The 20,714-nt window shown below is 37.9% G+C and overlaps 1 protein-coding gene across 5 annotated transcripts in view; it reads right to left on the reverse strand.

Annotated features, from left to right (window-relative positions):
• XRCC4 (X-ray repair cross complementing 4) overlaps positions 1-20,714 on the reverse strand; it is a 426,434-nt gene that overhangs the window by 242,227 nt on the left and 163,493 nt on the right. For all 5 annotated transcript variants that reach the window (XM_072606222.1, XM_072606221.1, XM_072606218.1 and 2 more), the window contains exon 4: positions 8,354-8,520. In XM_072606222.1, coding sequence (XP_072462323.1) covers positions 8,354-8,520 — 167 coding nt within the window. The remainder of the gene's footprint in view (positions 1-8,353; positions 8,521-20,714) is intronic.

Genomic DNA, 20,714 nt, shown 5'->3' on the forward strand with positions numbered 1-20,714 from the left:
ATCCTTACTTTCTCCACACTGCTAATCAGCCTTTTTCCACTATCTACTCCTTCTTCTCTGTCTCACATGAAGAAGTAACCCTTCTTGCCAAGGCAAATTTTTCTACATGAAGTCCTGATATACTATCCTGTTTTCTTGAGCACACTGACCCATCATTCCCACCCTACCTACATTCCCTGTTGCCTACAAACACACCCATGTCTCCTTTGTCCTTAAAAAAAAAATCACTTAATGGAACAAGCTATCATCCCATATCTCTACTCCCTTTTACCACTAAACTCTGTGAAAGAGCCAGGGCAGCTAGGCAGTGCATTGGGCCTGGAGTCAGGAAGACCCGAGTTCAAATCTGACCTCAACCACTTAACTGTGTGATCCTGGGCAAGTCACTAAACCATGTCTCTCTCAGTTTCCTCATCTGTAAAATGAACTAGAGAAGGAAATAGCAAGTACTCCAGTATCTTTTGCCAAGAAAACCCCAAATGAAGTCATGAAGAGCTGGATACAACTGAAATGACTCAACAACAAAGATAAAAACACTTGGTGCCCTCACTACCTGTCCTGCCATACGCTTCTACCCAATCTGCAATATGTCTCCCAAATGCATCTTGCAAAAGCTAAAAATTAAAATTCTTCTTGCCAAAATTACTAAGGAATCCTTAATTATCAGACTGAATGATTTTTTTTCTCAGTCCTCATCCTCCATCAATGACCTTTTTCTCCTTGATAATGTGATACTGCTCTTCCTCAGTTTCTGTGGCTGGTCATGCCCACTAACTGTGAATTCCCCTCAGAATCCCTCTTGGCCCCTCTTCTCTTCTTCTACATTCTTTTGCTTGGTCCAATTATCATCACTATGCAGATGATTCCGAGATCTACATCTCCAATCCAAGTCTCTCTCCTGGGCTCCAGTCCCTCATTACCAACTGTTTTTTGGACATAAGAAACTGAATCTCCTGTAGAAAACAGAAAGAACTCACCATCTTTTCCTCAAAACCCCACTTTCTTCCTAACTTCATCCAGGTTGGGGACCTGGAGGTCATGCTTAAGTCGACCCTTACGTTTACCACACATAGTCAATGTGCTTCCAAGTCCTGTCATTTCTACCTTGACAACATTGTTCCTATGGTCCCCTTTCTCTTTACTCATACACTGCCCCCCTGATACAGGCCCCTATCTCCTGGTGCCCATAATACTGCAGTAGACACTAGTGGATGTCCCTGCAACCAGACTCCTCCCGCTCCAAACTATTCCTTACTCAGATGCCACAATCATTTCCTTAAGGCACAAGTTTGCCATCACCTGCACCCCACTTCCACCCCCACTCAGTAAATTCCTGTTGTTCCCTATTGTCTCCAGGGACAAATCCAGGATTTTATACTCCTCTGTTTGGTTTTCACCACCTTCCCTCTTCCTACCTTTCTAACGTTCTTACCCTACATCCCCCTCCTTCTACTTTACGATCCAGCTCCAGTAGGCTGCTTGCTGCTTCTGGCACACAGTACTCCACCTCCCTTCTGTGAGATGCATGTTCCATGGGAATGTGAACTCCTTAATGGGAGGGGCTATATTTGTGAAGGAATATCCCAACAATTAGAAAAATACCCAGCATACTGTCAGCCTTTAATAAATGCTTACTTACTGACTGACTGACATTAAAAAACTTGCCCATGCATACCCAGTCAGTAACCAAAGCAGGATTCATCATGACTCCATGTTCAGCACTCTATCCAAGATGCCATAATAGGAGAAGCATTTTGAGAAATCTTCTGCTATCACAAGCCAAAATCTGTCTATTTCTGGATAGTTCAAAAAATAGCAAATCCAACAAACTCCTTTGTTCTCATCTGGGTGTCAGAGCCTCAGAGCAGGCATCAGCTGCCTCATATTCCTACTCCTGATTTCCATTCAAGCAAGTGGTATTGAATATTGATGAGAAAGTCTTCATCTAGCCTCTGGCAGTCATGTTAGACTAATTTGTTCAAGTACCACATACCCAGCCTGCATTTTTGTGTGTAATTTGTGAACCATTCCTTTCATCCTAAGGGCACTCTGAACTTTGCATACACTGTTTATAAAGAATATAGCTCACCACCTTTAATTTTATCTATTTACTATAACACCAAAGCACACACCCAGGTAGAGTTTCAAATCAAAAGATGCCCTTTAATCCTGGATACTTAATATTTACTGTTTTGTATTATTGGAAAAAATTAAATTAATGATACACCATGTTTTCAAATTCTGGATTACATAGGATGAAATTAACTTGCTTTATTAAAAATTCTCTTACGACACTAGGGATAAAAATAATTGTGGGAAATATTTTTTACATGTAATTAAAGCCATTAGTGATAGGACATGAATGTATGTAATTTTAAAAATCTGTTTAGATCTGTACAGAAATAACTTCTTTCAACTGAGTATATAGATCTACTGATATAGTCTCAACTAGATGCTAAAATCCTTCATTGCTCTCAAAGCAGCAGAATCCCTACAACTACCAGCCAATAGTCTTATACAGAACAAACAAAAAATGTCTACACAATTTGAGATTATAAGTCTGAGTGTAAGATTAAAATTGTAAATAGATAGTCACTATTATTTTATATTAGTTTTATATGATTTTATGATTCGGAAATGAATTGATTATAGATATTATAATTCATATATACATAACTACACACACACACACACACACACACACACACACACACACATATATATAAAACACATACAAAACCTAGGTAATCCTGACTCCCTATTAGTCTAGCTATCAATATATAATGTATTCACATATCGCCTAGCTATCTACATATAATGTATCTACATATATGTATGTAAGATCATAGGATCTTAGATTTTGTACTACAGGAGACCTTAAATGCTGTTAATACAAATTCCTCATTTTATAGGTAAGGAAATTGAGAAATAGCCGGTAGATGCTAGATCTGTGATGCGAATGCCCTTTCTAACACTCTATCTCATCTAGGATGCACTATTTGCAATACGTAGGCCTGGAAGTAAGGACTAATGAAGTTACAGAGCTACTACTGCAGCCCTGGCAAAAGCACGCAATGTCTCAGAGGCCAGGTAATCCTCTACAACCTCACAATGCACAACAGCAGTCTGACTTACATTGAATGAACGAGCTTCCTCACCCAGAGCTTCAAGAGTGATGAGGAGAAGGAATATCTGTATATGTGATATATACGGTTGGGAGGAAGTTCCACTCCAACTCAATTCATGCAAGTACAGAATGCCCAGAAATTTTATTTGAATCAGTTAATAGATATGATGCAGCTTTAAATGTATAAACAAGATGACATACACCCCTATGAAGTTTAAGTCATTTTGACTGGGTCAAGAAAGGAACAGCTGATTGGCTAAACAAACAAGCTAACCGTATCTCTGGGAGACTTTAAATAGCAGAGAGATTTCAGCTGTCCATCAGTCAGTCAGTCAGTCATTCAAGTGGTGAACCAGGCAAGTAGCGAATGAGCATAGTAGTTGGGGACTGCCAACATCAAGAGCTAAGGATTCCAGTTAAAGAGCTGGAGTCAAGATGCTGAAAGGGAATTGCTTTTGTGGGGGAAAGGAAGGTTCCTTCCCCCTCTGCCCACCCCCAATCCCATATCTTGGACTATGTAACTGAAGAGACTAGAGATTATTCTCTCAACCCTCTGTATGCTAGGTATTTTTCTAGGTTTTGGGGTGCCCCAACACAAACATAATTATTTCTGTCAAGGAATTAACATTCCCATGGAGGAGTTAACATGCATCTCACAGAAGGGAGCTGGAGTATGGTGTGCCAGAAGCAGCAAGCAGCCTATTGGAACTAGACTGTGAAGCACAAGGAGGGGAATGTAGAGTAAGAAGGTTAGAAAGGTAGGAAGAGGGAAGGTGATGAAGGGTTTTGAAAACTAAACAGAAGGTTTTATAGTTGATCCTGGAGATAATAGGGAACAAGAGTTTACTGAGTGAGTGTAGGGGTAACATAGTCAGACCTGTGCTTTAAGAAAATCACTTTTGGTCTCAGTGGAAGACAGATGGAATGGCAAGAGAGTGGTGGCAGGAGATCCACCAGAGTCTAGTCACTAGACCCTCAGCAGATAGTTCATCTGGCCAGGATCAGGGAGCATGGACTTCTAGGAGACAATGAATAAATCCAGGAGCAGGATAACACCCTGAGAGTCTTGAGAAGAGAGAACAAGCTCAAAGGACCATGATTCCTTGTACCAGAGAAGAATAGTAACTTTGGATTCAAGAAAGGATTTCCAGGCCATAAAACATTAGGAAGCATAAGGTACAACAAGAACAAGCATTTTTTAAGCACTTGGTCTGTGTCTGGAACTATACTAAACACTTCAAACAAATTGTATTTGGTGCACACAGCAATACTGCGAGATCTCCATGATAATCTCCATTTTACAGAGGAAGAGGTGAGGCAGAGAGTGAGCGACTTGCTTAGCTAGTAAGTATCTGAGGCTCCAGTTGTGAGTTACTTTTGTCACACGTTCTCTGCACGATGTCTCACTACCACTGGACTCAAAGTTTGAGCCCACTCTTCCTCACACCTCCTGCAGCCAAGTAAGCATCTGTGGCAGAGTGGGCTCCAGGATATGGAGGGAAATGATTTGTACCCACTACTCTTATTATATCACCTCAGAAAGTACCTCTGAGAAAAGCTAATTGAGGCTGCTGATAGATTGTTAATGGGAAGCAAACCAGTAAGGAATTATGAACAACAACCCGAAGAACCCAGGCCCTTAGGGTTTTCCTAAGAACCCTGAGAATAACCAACAATCAACCTTCTGGGGACCCCAAACGTCAAGTGTGATAGAAGGTTGGGGGAGTGGCGCTGGGAGCGTGTGTGTATGTGTACAAAATGCACAGATACATTGATGGTCCTTTCAAACATTTCATCTATACACATAATACAGGGCATGCACTGAACTAAGGTTATTTTGCACATAAGAAACTTCAGGAGGGAGAAATTAAGTGACTTTCCTTCTGTCATTCCAAAAATCATGTCAAAAACAAGAACAAAACTAAATTTTCCAATTCTTTATCCAAGAGCCTCAATTACCTCAGTTGTTTAAAAAAAAATCCCAATGGCATGACATTTCAATCAGATAAAAAGCATTTAGTAAAAGCCAAAATATGTACTCTAAATCCCAAATACTACCCATACCAAGGATCCAAAAAACTAATCATGTATATTTATGTTTCTAGAGTGGTAATATCATTTCTTAATCACAAAATATCCCAAAATATAACCTATATATTTCTTATTAGGAATCCTGATGAGTATTACTTACTTCCTTCTCCTTTCTGCTTAGCTATTCCTTGTTGACTAGATGTGCATCAGTACTATAGAACACTAATAACCTGGAGGAATTAATCCCTGCCTTATGGCCTAATTCTGTTTTTCCCAACTCACACTATATTTCAAGATGGTAAAATATCTAGTGTAAATTTTCTACTAGAAATCTCTCTAAAGTTTAAGGGGGGTAAGGACTAGGAGCTGGAAAAATATAAGAAAAGAATTTTAAGAAAAGAAACAGAGAAAGAATGAAAAAAGTTTTTTTAAGTTTATAGTCTTAATAAATATCAAAATGAAAGAACTATCTTTTCCAAGATGGTGATATTAGTATTAAATGTAATTATAAAATACTGGAAGTAATCTAAATGTCCAACAGGGGAATGGTCAGAAGAACTGTGGCACATTAACATAATATAATACTATAGTGCAATTCAGACCAGGAAGTGAAAAGAGTTTTTTTAAAAAGTCTGGTGAGATCTTTGTGAAATAACTCATAGAAAAAAAGCAGAAAGAGAGAAAACACTATCTATGATCACAGGAGAAAAACGTGGATGAAAACAAGTGAAGAAAGTTTGTCCCCAAAGAAGAGATTAAAAAAAAAGCACGCTCTTCTTTCCACAGGTGAGGAGCTAAGACTGAAATGTTAGTTCATTTATCTGTGCCTTTGTTATTATTTGATAAAAGGAATGGCTCTGAAGATACAGGAATAAATAAGAATATATGGAGTAATATAAGTGCTATAAAAACAAAAGATAATCAAAAGTATTTTAATGTAATACAGTAACAGTGCTCTCTTAATGGCCATACCAAAGGCCTTTTCTCAAATCTCTGCCTTCTTGACCTCCTGAAGCTTCCATGTGATGCGACCCCTCCCATGGGGGCCATCCTAGGCCTTCTTTTCTTCTTCTCTATACTCCCATTTGATCTGCACTCCTACAGATTCAACACTTCCTCCCATTCAGACGACTCTCAGATCTGTTTTTCAAACTTCATTCCCCGTCCTGAGTTCTTGTGCTACACCACTAACCACATACTAGACATTTCAGTCCAGATGTACCACAGGCATCTCAAACTCAATACGTGCAAGATGGAACTCATGATCTTTACCTCTAAACCCTCTTTTCTTTTGAATACTCCTGTTAGAGTTGAGGGCACACATCTCCTTGTCACCCAGTTTCACAACCTCAGTGTCATCCCTGACTACCTTCTCTGCCTTGCGTAACATATCCCATCAGTTGCCAAATCTCCTGCATGTCCCCATGTCTTCACTCACCACCTCTCTTCTGGACTACTACGTGTGATACCCTCTCATGTGTTCTCAGTGTCTTAAGTGTATCCTCCACACAACTGCCAAAGTCACTTTTGTTAAGCTTGTTGTTTTTTGGTTTTTTGGTTTTTTATTAATTTATTTTAAACTTAAACACTAACGCATAAGAGAGGATTCAAAATATACAGTCATAAATTTCCATTTCAAGAAATCCTACATAATAAATGCTCCACATTGTGTCAGAGCTGTTCATCTTCTCTTTGCTTCCTTCTGAGTTTTCTTTTGTGCTCTGCTGTGCACTTTTACTTGTTTTTTCTTCTCTTCCTTCCCTCCCACCAAGGTGACAATTAAGCATGGATATTGTGTGTGTGTGTGTGTGTGTGTGTGTGTGTGTGTGTGTGTGTAGTGTATATACAGAGGTATATAAGTATACACACACATATACCTACATATATACACACACAAATACACATATATAGACACATGCATATGCAATCACATATACCCACAAACTTACATACTACACACACACACCCACCCACACACACACACACACTTCACATACACAGACATATACTTAGATATCTATAATTAGTCTCATATATAGACATATAGATTCCTATGCATCTACGTAAGACTGTACGTACTTGTTTGTGCTTGGTTTCTCTGGAGACATGCAGGAGAGAGCTGGTTCAGAACTGATGGGATATGTTATGCAAGGCAGAGAAGGTAGTCAGGAATGACACTGAGGTTGTGAAACTGGGTGACAAGGAGATGTGTGCCCTCAACTCTAACAGGAGTGTTCAAAAGAAAAGAGGGTTTAGAGGTAAAGATCCCAAGTTCCATCTTGCGCTCAGTCTCTCTGAGGGTTTCTCTGAGAACATCTCCCTTCCTAGGTCCAAGTCTTTCCACATTTTTCCAAGTCCTACACCACATAAATATTCCAACCTTATACTGTCTAGTTATTTTAAATAGTCTAAAACAATATGGCTAACATGGCTCACACATAGTGTAGTTTCCCTATTTTTTTCTTTTGATTGAATCTACTGTAGCTTTAAAAGATCTGTGATCACGATCACTACACGTTTTCTTCCCTAACAAATTTTACTCCTGATCTTTATTTTCTGCTTGTGCATAACTCTGGACTCCTCCACTTTACTTCTACTCCCACCTTGCCCTCCTATGACTTGCCCTACCCCCCTCCAAGAATCCCTCCTTTATCCTCTTGTTTCTGTCTGAATTTAGACTTCCATGCACTGTTCATTTACACTCATTACCCTCAATGTAAATAGTTACAAGCAAGTTCAATTGATTATATTCATGCTTAATAAGAAATGTCTTTGTTTTCAGGTGCTTAATAAATGTTTACTGGTTGATTGATTGCTAGTGGCCAAGACTGTCATAATAAGGTCACACACTGAGAACATGGTAAGCCCTGTTATTTCAGACATGGCCTGCTTCCTTGACACACCTCTCCCTCAAATGGGAAATTTCCAAGGATTTAAAAATAAATGAGAGCCACTGGTAGCAAAAATTGTGTGGACTGGGAAAAAATGCTACAGATTGTTTCATAGAGAGAGCATCATCCACTTGAAAAGTATTAAAACCCAATATTAGATAAGGTATGACTTGAGTACTGTAACTGAGCAAAACATTTATTTGAAGTCAAAGCTGAACTTCAAAAACATGAATCCACAAACATACAATGTTCCTAATGCTCCTTCAAAAGCGCAGTGTGTCCTAGATGCACACAATCGACCCACCGCTTTTGGATATCGTTCCAGTCCCTCTGAAGCATCTCATTCTCTCTCTGCAGGTGTTTGTTCTTGGCAAGCTGGTCAGCCACACAGTTTAGGCAATAGCTCATCAGTTCCCGGATGACTTCAGCTGGGCTTGAGACCTTCTGCAGGTTCACTGATCCAAGCGTAAACTAGGACAAAAGGAAAAGCTGAGTTAATTTTTGGTGACTAAAAAAGATTAAGTAGAATGATTTCAAACCCTAGGTTTTTTAGTGTTTTGCTTTGTTTTGGCTTTTTTTAAACAGGCAAAAAAAATGTAAGGCATAAATACCACTTCATTTGAACATTTCAGATATTAGGGAGAAATTCAAATATTTTACCAATTTCATTTTTCCTATTCATATTTATAATAATAATAAAGATACAACCTAACAGCAATGGCTTCTCAAAATCTTCAAAGGCCCCACCCAAAAAGCAGCATTCTACCTATTACCACAAAAGAGTAGTTACTGTTGTTCAGTTGTGTTCCACTCTTTGTGACCCCATTTGGGGTTTTCTTGACAAAGATACTGGTTTGCCATTTCCTTCTCCAGCACATTTAACAGATGAGGAACTGATGCAGACCAGGTTAAGTGACCTGACCAGGGTCACACAGCTAGTAAGTGTCTGAGGTCGACTTTGAACAGAGGAAGATAAGTCTTCCTGACTTCAGGCTTGGCACTCTACCCACTGCACCACTTAGTTGCACAAAGAAAGGAAAGTACCATTTGTTTATTTGTTGCCAACCTAATTTGCATTCTCTTTATTCAGTTAAAAATGTTTAAAGCAACACATTTTAATGTTAATCTAGTAAAAAACATGAGAAGGGCGTAATGAAGTTTAATATTGCTTAAAGAAAGATTTTTTAAGTAATTATAGTTCAGGAATAGGGAGAGTTGTAGATATGGGTAATAGTGTTTAACACTACATGCCAAAAAGTCAAAAGGAAAAGCTCCTACCTAGCTCCTACATCTAAAACCACAAATAATAACAAGTTCAGTATGTAGGTAACATGTTTTAGATTTGGTTTGAGGGCTTTTTGAACCTGAACTATAATCTCATCAAGTCAGGGGAATGACAAGTATGGAAATTGCCTACATAGACATGGAACCACCTCTGTTGACTGACTTCATATCCCTTAAAGAACTGCCTGGGGCATAAAGGGTTAAGTGACTTGCTCAAGGTCACAGAGTCAATATGTGTCAGAAGCAGGACCTGACATAAGGTCTTTCTGATTCCAAAGTCTGTCCTCTATCTACTGCACCAGCTATTTAAACTCAAATAGAAACAGGGGCCAGTAAACACTACATAAACATCCCTGCTGGTCACACACTGACTTAGAAAACCACATTTTAACATTATCTACAGTCTACTGTATTTTTATTTATTTTATTAAATATCTCCCAATTACATTTTAATCTGATTCAAGCAGCACTCCAGCTACAATGTGGTCTGCAACCACGTATTTAACATCTCTACCCTATTTTATGATGCCTCTATATGGTTATCCCTTCCATATTGCAGGGCTTAGGGCATGGCACCCCTATAATCTGGAAAATTCACATAAAAATTTTTGGCCCTCCCTTCATACCAGAGAAGAAATCTGAATTATTATGGCATTAAAAGACAAAATATGTTGATATTATACAATCCTATACATATGTTTTATGCATTTTTGAGTTTCTAAACTTTTTCAGTATAATCTATTGGCCTTTATGTGTTGTCTGCAGCTTTTGCAGAACTCCCCCAATTTAATTTCTTATGCCAATCCATGACCTGCTGATGACAGGGAAAGTCATGATGTAGAAGGGATAACTGTATTAATATATTATATGAAATCAAATGATGAATTGATGAATTAATGAATGAAAACTGTTTATTAAGCACTTTTATGTGCAAAGCATTGTGCTAAGTTCTAGGAAGACAAATTGAAAAGCAAGCCAGTCCCTGTTCTCAAGCAGCTCACAGTTTATTGGGAAGAGACAACTTCCATAGGAGGTTTCAGGAACAAGTCAAATGGAAGGGTCCTGTGGTCCTTAGGATACAACAGCAAAACAGATAGCAATATTCCTTAATGTCATTTCCGCTGATAAAACAATAACGGTTTCTAATAATGCCAAGGACTTTGGTCTCGTGAGCTTCTTTTTCTAGGTCTTTAGTAGCTATGGCTGCTAAACTTGTAGACGTACAAATTACCAGGCTGAAACTCCACAAGGGTTGCTCCCCTGAGTTATGTCATGGGGAGACTGGGAACTGGAAGTAGGGTAGATGGAAGGTGGAGGAGAATGCTTGGGTTTACCTCCTCCTTGATGAAAACTGGTGTTAGTGGTGGGAGGGATGGTGGATACTTTCTCCACAAGGTTGCTACCCTCAAGGTTGATGGTTGGAAGAGAAGGGTGGGAGTCAGAACCAGGGACAGTGACCAAGGCAGCATTGATGTTATAAGGACTCTCAGTTTTCCCACCCCTTGGTGTCAGTTGGTCAATTACTGGTATTGGTGGGAGAGAGAATAATTGACTCTTTTTCCCACAAAGATTGCTAGAAAATGGCTACTAGACCCAGGCTGAAAGCAAGGTTGGTGGTCTCAGTGCCACTTACTTTGTAACCCTGAACAAGTCACTTAATCTCTTTGAGCAACCTTCTTAAGTCCAATGGTAGGTGTATATCTGATAGGCAATCTAGATTGGTGACTGTGTCCAGAAAAGGAGTAGGAAATTAGGCCAAAATGCCTTCGGGAAACTATGCCATGAGTTCAATGACCCTAAAATTATCACCAAATCAAAAGTCTATCATCTGTACTCTGAGTGTCACCAAGTTATATCATATGGCTAAGAATCTTGGAATAAGAATCAACATTTCAGTTGCCCCAAAGGACAACAAAAATTGAGTCATGGTGGTTCAAATGGGACCACACATTTCTAACAATGATTTGTTCATAAGAGGTAGGACCTACAAGATTCAAAAGAGACGCATGCCAATCATATATTAAGAGAGGACAAAAAGCTATGGACAACCGAATGCTGTACTGGCACCTCCCAAAACATTACAATAATCAGAGGAAGTCTACATGAAAATTAAAGATGAGTAAGAAATGCACAGGGTTGGAAGACATGGAAGGCCTGTGATATATGTCAATGGAGAGACTATCCACACCAAGATCATGGGTTTGTTGAAGTATTAAAATATTGTTTCACAATTATCCAGCTTTATCACAGCTTTCTCATGAGCCATAATTTGAAAACTTTTTTTTTAAAAAGTCCTACATAGGAGAACATCTAAAATTTTATTTAAAGAACCAGAAATGTAATTGTATTTACAATTTTTTAAGTTAAAAATCTGAAACTACTAAAAATTAAATGGCCTACTTATTTCTTTCCCTTGAATGTAAAAGTAAGACACTTAAGAATAAACTACCCTGGCCCCCAAGTCTAATTGTTGAGCAGAACAAAGACCCAGGGAGCTGAATACAGAAATAGGGAGCATGGCAGCTTTTTGGGGGGGAGGAAGGGCAGGGCTAGCTAAATTTGAGGATGAGATGCATTTAAAGGTTATTTGTTTTTTTTACTTTTAATATAAACTTTTGTGATTATCTTAGGAAAACACTGTTAAAGAATTTTTTCGTTTCTAAAACTTTATGGTATTTTAGATTACATAGGTCATTTACATAGCATAATTTTACATTTTTCCCCTAAGAACTTTTTATAATAATTCAATTCCTTGAGAATGCCTTTATATATATAATATTTTTTAAATTATTTGGCAAGACCCACTTCTAACAACGTACATGTTGAAGAATAAATTAGCCAGTTTACAAAAAAATGTAAAGGCTAGCAAAATGTCCCTCCATGCCATCCTACTCCCCTGGAGTACTATTTTTAAATGATGTCAAAGCAGTTCTTAGATCTCGCGACTACTTGAATTTGCAGCTCTGTGGAGGGGCCTCTTTGGCTGATTTATGTTCATTAACTTGTTTAACAGTTCCTGAAAGAAAACCATAAAGAGTTCGTAACTCAACATTTCAGAAACCCTGCCAGGACACTTAAGGATCATTTGTCTGTACTGTGACAACTTTTATTAGGTCTCTCTTCATTCTGTTCAAATAAAAAACAACACAATAGACTTTTTCCTTCTTCAGAATATACTAACTAATCTTCAGACACAGAAATAAGAGCTCCATTAGGAACATATTTATTATTATTTCTATGGTTTGAAAAATGTTTTCATGTTATTTTTATTTTTCAATCACTATAGATCATAAAATCTGACCCTGTGGTCAATTCATTTGTTTTCTCTTAAGATTCTCCTTTCTCTATCAACCCTATATTTTACATCACTAAAAAAACCCAAAAAGTATTTGCTCATGCATTATTTCATTTGGTCTTCATGACAAGCCTTTAAAGTAGCAGAGTTGAGTCTTACATAAACTATACTGTGGCAGAAATTAGATTTAGACCAGAATCTGACACCATTATAAATCACAAATGGGTAAATTATCTAAGCATAAAAAAATCATATTATTAAAAAATAAGAGGAGAATGGCAGATTATAGCTCTTATTGGGGAAGAATGTATAACCAGACATGGAATAAAGATTATAAAAGATGAAATAGTTTTGATTATACAAAATTCAGTAATTCTACATGAATCAAATTAATGCAGCTAGCAAAAAAGAAAAAAAACATGCCTTAAATATAGCTGATAGAAGTCTAAAATCTATAGAAAATTGACACAAATTTCAAAAACTGAGTCATTTCCCAAAAAAGGATAGAAAATGATAGTCAAAAGAAACACAAACTATAAATAGCCTTCTGATAAAAATCTTCAAAGGCACTAAAAATAAAAGAAATTAAATTCACTCTAAGATATTGCCTCATATCTTTTTAATTCCAGTAAACTGGCAAAGATGGAAAAATTCAGTGCTGAAGGGGCTGGAGGTAGATAAGCAGTATGATCCACTTTTGGTGGAGCTAGGGATTAGTCCAACTGCTTTGGATTAATAATTTAAAATTAAGAAAATAACTTAGAAATATGTAAGACTTCTTCCATTATACCACCACCAGACCTCTCCCCCTTTTATGTAGATATGGTCACATCACTTCTCTGCTCAAAACCTTTCGGAATCATTTCTTGCTACTACCTACTAAAAAAAAAGTTGAGAAGTTTGGCATTTAAGTTCTCAATAAGTTAGCGCCACCCAATCTTTCTGGCATTATTTCATTATATTTCTCTTAAAATACAATGAAGTTAATCCAAATTGGGCTACTCATTGTCCTTCCTATATGCCTTAAAGACGTCTGGCTCCAAGTCTTTACTCACCCTATTCAATTGGCTTGGAATATCCTTTTTTTTCCAGTATCTGCCTCTGGATTCTTTTCCTTCCTCTGGTTGGAGAGGAAGGAGGATGGGCATTGGAGAACTCTTCTCAGATCCTCCTTTTAAGGAGGGGACCCAGGGAAACTACCTCATCATTCTCCATCTGGCTGAACTCCTGAATTTCATCATTTCTCTCTTTGTTGGGTTCCCTCTTCTTTTTTCTTCCACCCTTCCTTTCTCTTTTTTCCCATCTCCTTCTCAGATGTGTGGGGGGGGAGGGGTCTTCTCCCATTAGATTTTGAGTTCTCTGAGGGCAGGGGCTATCTGTTGCCCTTCTTTGTATCCCCAACAATTTAGAATTTGACACATGGTAGGTACTTAATAAATATTATTGACAGACTTCATCAAGCTTCTGCCTTTGGGTTCAATTCCTACCCAGCCTTTAAAGCCTACCTCAGATGAGAAAATAAAGCTTAGAAGAAAGAATCACAAGACTACAGAAGAAAGGATGATGTCAAACCCAGTCCTAAAAAATCATGTCTACAATGACGTACCTTACAAGTAGACACGCAGACTTTATCTCACCTCATTCACTTGACACTCACTAGCTGTATGACCTTGGGCAAGTCACTTAACCCCAACTGCCTCATCCTGGGTCATCTCCAGTCATCCTGATGAATATGTGGTCACTGGATTCAGATGGCTCTGGAGGAGAAGTGAGGCTGGTGACCTACACAACCCTCCCTCATTCAAAACAAAGTCAAGTGGAAGTCATGCCATCATTTCTCTGATGGCATGGTCTTCTTTGGCAATGAAGGACAAACACACACAAAGACCTCCAAAAGAGAGGGAGTACGCCACATCTTAGATGAACACATTTCACTTTTAAATACTCCTGGCTGTTATGAATTTTTTCTTTCAGTAAACCCTAAGTTTAGCTCTTTTCAAACTTTCATCATTTTTAATTTTTAAATTTTATTTATTTTAATTTATGGAATTTCCAGAGCATTTCCATAACACAGTATAATAAAAAAAGATGATTGCTCATGAAACAGTAAGAGTTAAACAGAACAAGTCTGAACCCCATTCCACATGATATCCCTTCAAATATTTTTTTAAAAAGATTTATTATTTTAAAAAAGGTTTATTATTATGAACCTGGCAATCATTGAAAAACATGAACATACAAGGAACATTAAAAAAAGAAATGCACAGGAATCCATGATTTTCTTTTACAGACAAGTTTTGGGGTATATTTTAAATTTAACATGAAAACACTGCCGTTTGTCTCTTTCCCCTTCTGAACTTCCTTCTGTTTCCTTCTGTTCATATTTTAATGACAAATTTTTTTCTTTCCATTCTTCTTTTTGGTATCAAATTCCTTGTAACAAATTAGGTATAAGTCATGCAAAACAAATCCATATATTGGCTATGACTGAAAATCTATGTCTCATTCTGGACTTCAAGTTCATCACATCTCTGCCAAAAGACAGGAAGCACAAGCCATCATCAGCCTTCTGGACTCATGACTGGTCACTGTGCTGGGCACATATCTTACATCTTTCACAGCTATCTTCCTTTTCCATACTGTAGTGCTTGCATCATCCACACTAGCTCACAAAGTCCTCCCAGGTCTCCCTGAAGCTGTAAGCCTTTCACATACTTAATGAATATCATCATGTGCTCCTTAAGCTCCTCTTCTCCAGCTATAAAAATCCCTAATTTTTCCCACAGATCCTTATATGGCATGGACTTGAAGTTTCTTCCCATAATGGCAGGCGATCTTCTAGATATTCTTAAGATTTTATTTGGTCATGTCTTTCTTAAAATGTGGTGTTCTAAACTGAGCATCGGAGATGTGTTTGGCCAGAACTGAGTACAATGAGTCTATGCCCCTTCCTTCTTGGAAGTTATGTTTTTCTTATTATTCTTAGCTTCCATATTACTCTGTTGACACACATCAAGCTTGGAGCATAGTAAAATCCACAGACCTTTCTCAGTACTACTGTCTTGTCACACATCTCTCATCTTACACTTGGAAAATTGATTTTTGTGAAAACTTCACATTCATACCTATTAAATGTCATCTTATTAGATTGGACTCAGTGCTCTGCCCTGTTAAGATCTTTTTGGATTCTGACTCATTTAGCATGTTAGCTAGCCCTCCCAGCTTTGGGCCATCTGCAAATACCATGAGGAGACCTACGCCTTCATCCAAGTCATGAACAAAAAGGGTTCAACAGCACATCGTGCTAAGAATTGTGTTTCAGCCCCTGCTCTGTGGCTAAGGAGCTACATCCATAACCTTAGAGAAATCACTCTGCCTTGTTACGTCTTGTTCTCTTCCTCTTTAAAATGATAAGTTTGGATTCCATGACCTATGAGGTACCTTTCATCTCCAATAGTCCATGAAACGTCATGTCTCCAAGGCCTTCCCCGATTTTCCCAAGCTCAGAGGGAGGGAAGGATTAAGTGTCTACCACAAATATCTCATTTCATCCTCAAAATAATCATGTGAGGTTAGTACTATTATTACCATTTCCATTTCAGAGTTAAGAAAACCAAGGCAGAGTGACTTTCCCATGGGGTTCCACAGCTCAGGCTAAGTGCCTGAGGCCAGATCGGAACTCAGGCCCACAACTCTATCCACTGCACAGAAGACCAAACAGTTATTTGCTTAACTCTCTCATGTCTTATCCAGTATTATTATAGACTTTAATTACTGTATTTTCCATATCTTATTACTATCACAGAGGGGCAGCTAGGTGGTGCTATAGGGCATTGAGTAACTGAGTCTGAAATCAAGACTCATCTTCCTGAGTTCAAATCTGACATCAGATATTTACTAGCTGTGACCGTGGGCAAGTCACTTAACACTGTTTGCTTCCCATTCCTCATGTGTAAAATGAGCTGGAGAAGGAAATGGCGAGTCACTCCAGTATCTCTGCCAAGGAAACACAAAATGGAATCATGGAGAGTCGCATGACTTATGTCTTATCCAAACCTTGTAACTCCCTGAATATCTAGCAAACAGCACAAATGCTTAATGAACATTTATTGACTGAATGTCAAAAAGTAAATTATATTTAAAATAAATACTTTGGAAAAATGCTAAGGAATATTTATTTTGGGAAGTTTGTGAATTTGTAAATTGTAAAAATATGAATAAATTATTTATTTAGGTGATTTAGTTATTCTTTTGCCCTCAAACCTAAATAAAATAAAATAAAATAAAAAGCCAGCCTTAAAGTAACTTATGTGGAAACAGTTTAGAGCAGGGATTCATAACTTTTTGTGTGCCATGGGCCCCTCTAACAATCTCATAAAATCCATGGATCCCTTCTCCAAATGATGTTTTTAAGTGCATAAAATACAATACACAGGACTACAAAGAAAACCAATCATACTGAAATACAGTTGTCAAAATTTTTTAAAATCATATTCTGAAACTTCAGGTTGTGAATCCCAGCATGAAGAATGAAAGTCAATTCCAACAATGAGTTTCTTAAAGTTCTCTAAGTGACAATGTCTCCTAGAGGTGTTAGAACATTCTTCTTTAGTTTATACAATATTGTTCTTTAAGCCAAAATAGAGCAAGTGAGAAGTTAAGCTTATTTTATTTTTAGAAGCCAGATTACTCTATGAGCAAAACGTGAACCCAGAAAATGACACCAAATTATCTCATTATCACAACTGCCAGACAGCTTTGACTAAGACAGACATTTTTAGAAAGGAAGCCGTTTTTCATCACTTGAAAGCTTTAGTCAGGCAAAAGGGATAAAAAAGGCTCATGCCACACTTGGATCATGAGCTTAGTGACTGTGGAAATCCAGTAGTAGAGAAAATGGAAACAGCAACCTATTCACTTTTTTTTTTTTACCTAGTATGACAAAACAAACAGCTGCTAATGCTATAATACTGCAGTTACAAGGGATTTTTGCAAAGAAGAGGTCAAATCTATTCAATTAAAATTTCCTAAGGACGTTTTAAAAATAAGTTTTGCTGTTTGGTTCATTTCATTCCCATGAGAAGCACCTATCTAAAATGGTTTCCATTTGCTTAATTTAATTTCTGCTTTCTAGTCTTATAATAAAGACTTGCCTTGGCTGGTTCCAAATCATACAATGAAAATGGAAGTTCATAACAATTAATCAGACAATTCAAGATCTCAAAGGATTCCTATTTGACACATTTTATCTTTCAACATGCTCATTTACGCCAGATGCTTCAACTACCACTACTGTGCAGGCATCTCTCAGATGTACATGTCCAGTTCTGAGTTCCAGTGTCTCATTTTCACTTCCTATTAGGACATGTCTACTTTTATGTCTTGCCTATATTTCACATTGGGAAGGCAAGATAGAGTGCTGGACTGAAATGTCAGGAAAATTTGAATTTAAATCCTCCCTCAGAGATTTAGTAGCTGTATAAACTGGACAAGTCATTTAACACATTTGCTCCTCAGTTTCCTCATCTATTAAATGAGATTGACCTCAATGGTCATCTCATTTCTCAACTGCTTTACTCTGGGACATTTTTTTACTAACTTCTCTGCCATGCCTCAAGGAAACTCTTTATTAGGATAACCTCAGTATCCCATAAGATCCCATCAGCCTTGGTTCTTCACTCATTACTACCTATATACAATAATAAATTATTTTGTTATCACTATGTAGTTGAGTCCCACATCTCTACCTCCAGTCCTCATTTCTGACCTAAACTCCAGCCCTACATCTCACTGGTAAACATCTCCAAGAGGATGCCCAAATTTCATTTCAACAATTCATTTATTTACTACATACTCTGTACAAGTCACTCTGGTAGGTTTAGGGAATATGAGGACGACCTTTGCTCTCAAGAGGATCTCATTCTACTGGTTGGCTGGTTGTTCTCCTTTATGCTTGAAGAGGATCAAAATGACATCACTATGTTGAGGTCAAGGTGCAGTGTGTTCACCTGTGGCTTATCAGACCAGTAGGTGCTTGGAAGGCTCTACCACAGGTCAGGCACAAACAGACCATATAAATATTTAGAGGGGAGATGTGTCTTTCTGCTTTGCTTATAGAGCAGTGCACCTTCCTTGATGTGGGCACCACAACCTGGGTGGTCCTGTACCAGTGTCTTCCATGTCTCTCAATCAATTCCAAAGTTCTTCAGACAGACCTTGGGACAGTACTTCTGGTGTGAGGACTACCAAACCCTTTTCAGGTCTGCTTTCTCCCTTTGGTGTCCACCTAATTCACCCAATTCTCAGCTACGGTTCCAAGAAGATGCAGCCACCCCTAGTAAACCATTTCAGCAGACAGGATAGCCCAGACTGAGGACAACTAAGGAATCTCAAATCCATTGGTGAGTTGAGGGAGGTGGGGGTGTCTATCTCAAGCATCCGAAGACTTTCCCTGGCAGAATGGGTAAATGAAAACAATTACTTCTAACAGTCAGAGAACCTGAAGGAGGTTCTGCAGAGCATTTAGAGCTTGGTAAGGCATCAAAAACACCACTGAATACCAAGCCATCAACAGTCATCTTGATTTTGTCTTGCCACTAGACTCTGATGACTCTGGAAGAATGAGGCCAATGACTTCACGCAACTCTGCCTTACTTCAATTAATGTGCAAGTCAAAAGACATAACTCATACACATTCTATTATTTAATAAGCTAATATACTACATGCTTTAGTAGTGTACTAAAAACAAATGATAAAGGGACTCCCTGACAACAGTAACACATCAGAGTCAAGACAACTCCAACTTTTGTCTCCTAAGGTAGTCTACAATTGAGAAAAGGATGCTGATAAGTACTCTTTGGAATAAGACAGGAGTGTTATATTTGTCAGAACACTAATCTCACCTTTCTAGTTAAGAGTAGTTCCTTTTGGCAAAGTAGAGATGGTTTATAAATTTTTTTAAAAGTCTCAATTTAATTTTTTTATTCAAAAATGTTCAATGTCCTAGATATTTTCTATCATCTAGATTAACCCAATCAAAATGGAGGGGGAGGGGGGAAGAGACTTCTTTAAGATGATGTGATATGTTAAATTATTTTCTGTAGAAAACATGAATATTGACTGGAATTGTGCATGGCTTTAACTATGCAATTATGCTTTATCAGCCTAGCTATTGAAATTTACATAAACTTCTCCTAAACGCTACTGTGAGAAAATTTTATATCTTCAAGATTATTCTACATATCTACTGCACATTATTTACAAAAGGTACCATGATAGGGTGGAAAAAGCCTTGGACTTAAGTCGGGACGAGTCAAGTTTGAATCCTGCCTCACACACTCCCTATGTTACTTAACTTCTATAAGCCTCAGTGTTCTTCCTCTGAAAAATGGGAGTACTAATAGTACCTACTTCACTGAGCAGTTATAAGAATCAAATAAGGGAATGTGTGTAAAGCACACTGAAAACTTTAAAATGCTTAAATATAAGATTTTATTCTTTCTTTCTTTGCATCTAGGAAGTCTCTAGCCTTGTAATATACTAGTTAATTGACACCAGAATGCTCAGCAGTTTGTACCAAAGAAAACCCAAAAGTCACTGGCAGAAATCAGAGACATAATTCTCTGCCCAAAAGACCCACTAAATTTCTGACCAAAAGAGGTTAGAGGGAAAGGGATTCTGGATGTGATCTGAAAGGACTACATAGCACTCAGAGGCTATAAAGCAAGGATTCATTAACTCAAGGTAAAAGTGGTAAAACGTTTGTTTAAGGGTTGCAAGTTCATCTCAGACACACACTTAACGATGCTTACTACCACCCATAGATTAGAGGTAAAACCGAAAGGTCCCAAGTGGAGTAAATAGATTTAGAGATGTAAAGCTAAAGTTGCTTCAGGATTACTTTGTTAGGAAAAAAGAGAATAGAATTCTTCATGGAAAAAGAGGAAAGGGGAAAGGAAGGGAAAGGAATAAGCATCAGAACAGAGCCTATTATTTGCTAAATACTATTGCTGTCCCCATTTTACAGTTAAAGAAATTGAGGCAAACAGAAGTTAAGTGACTTGCCTAGGGTCACACAGCTAATAA

Source organism: Notamacropus eugenii, chromosome 4 (assembly GCF_028372415.1).
Source record: "Notamacropus eugenii isolate mMacEug1 chromosome 4, mMacEug1.pri_v2, whole genome shotgun sequence".
Lineage (NCBI taxonomy): Eukaryota > Metazoa > Chordata > Mammalia > Diprotodontia > Macropodidae > Notamacropus > Notamacropus eugenii.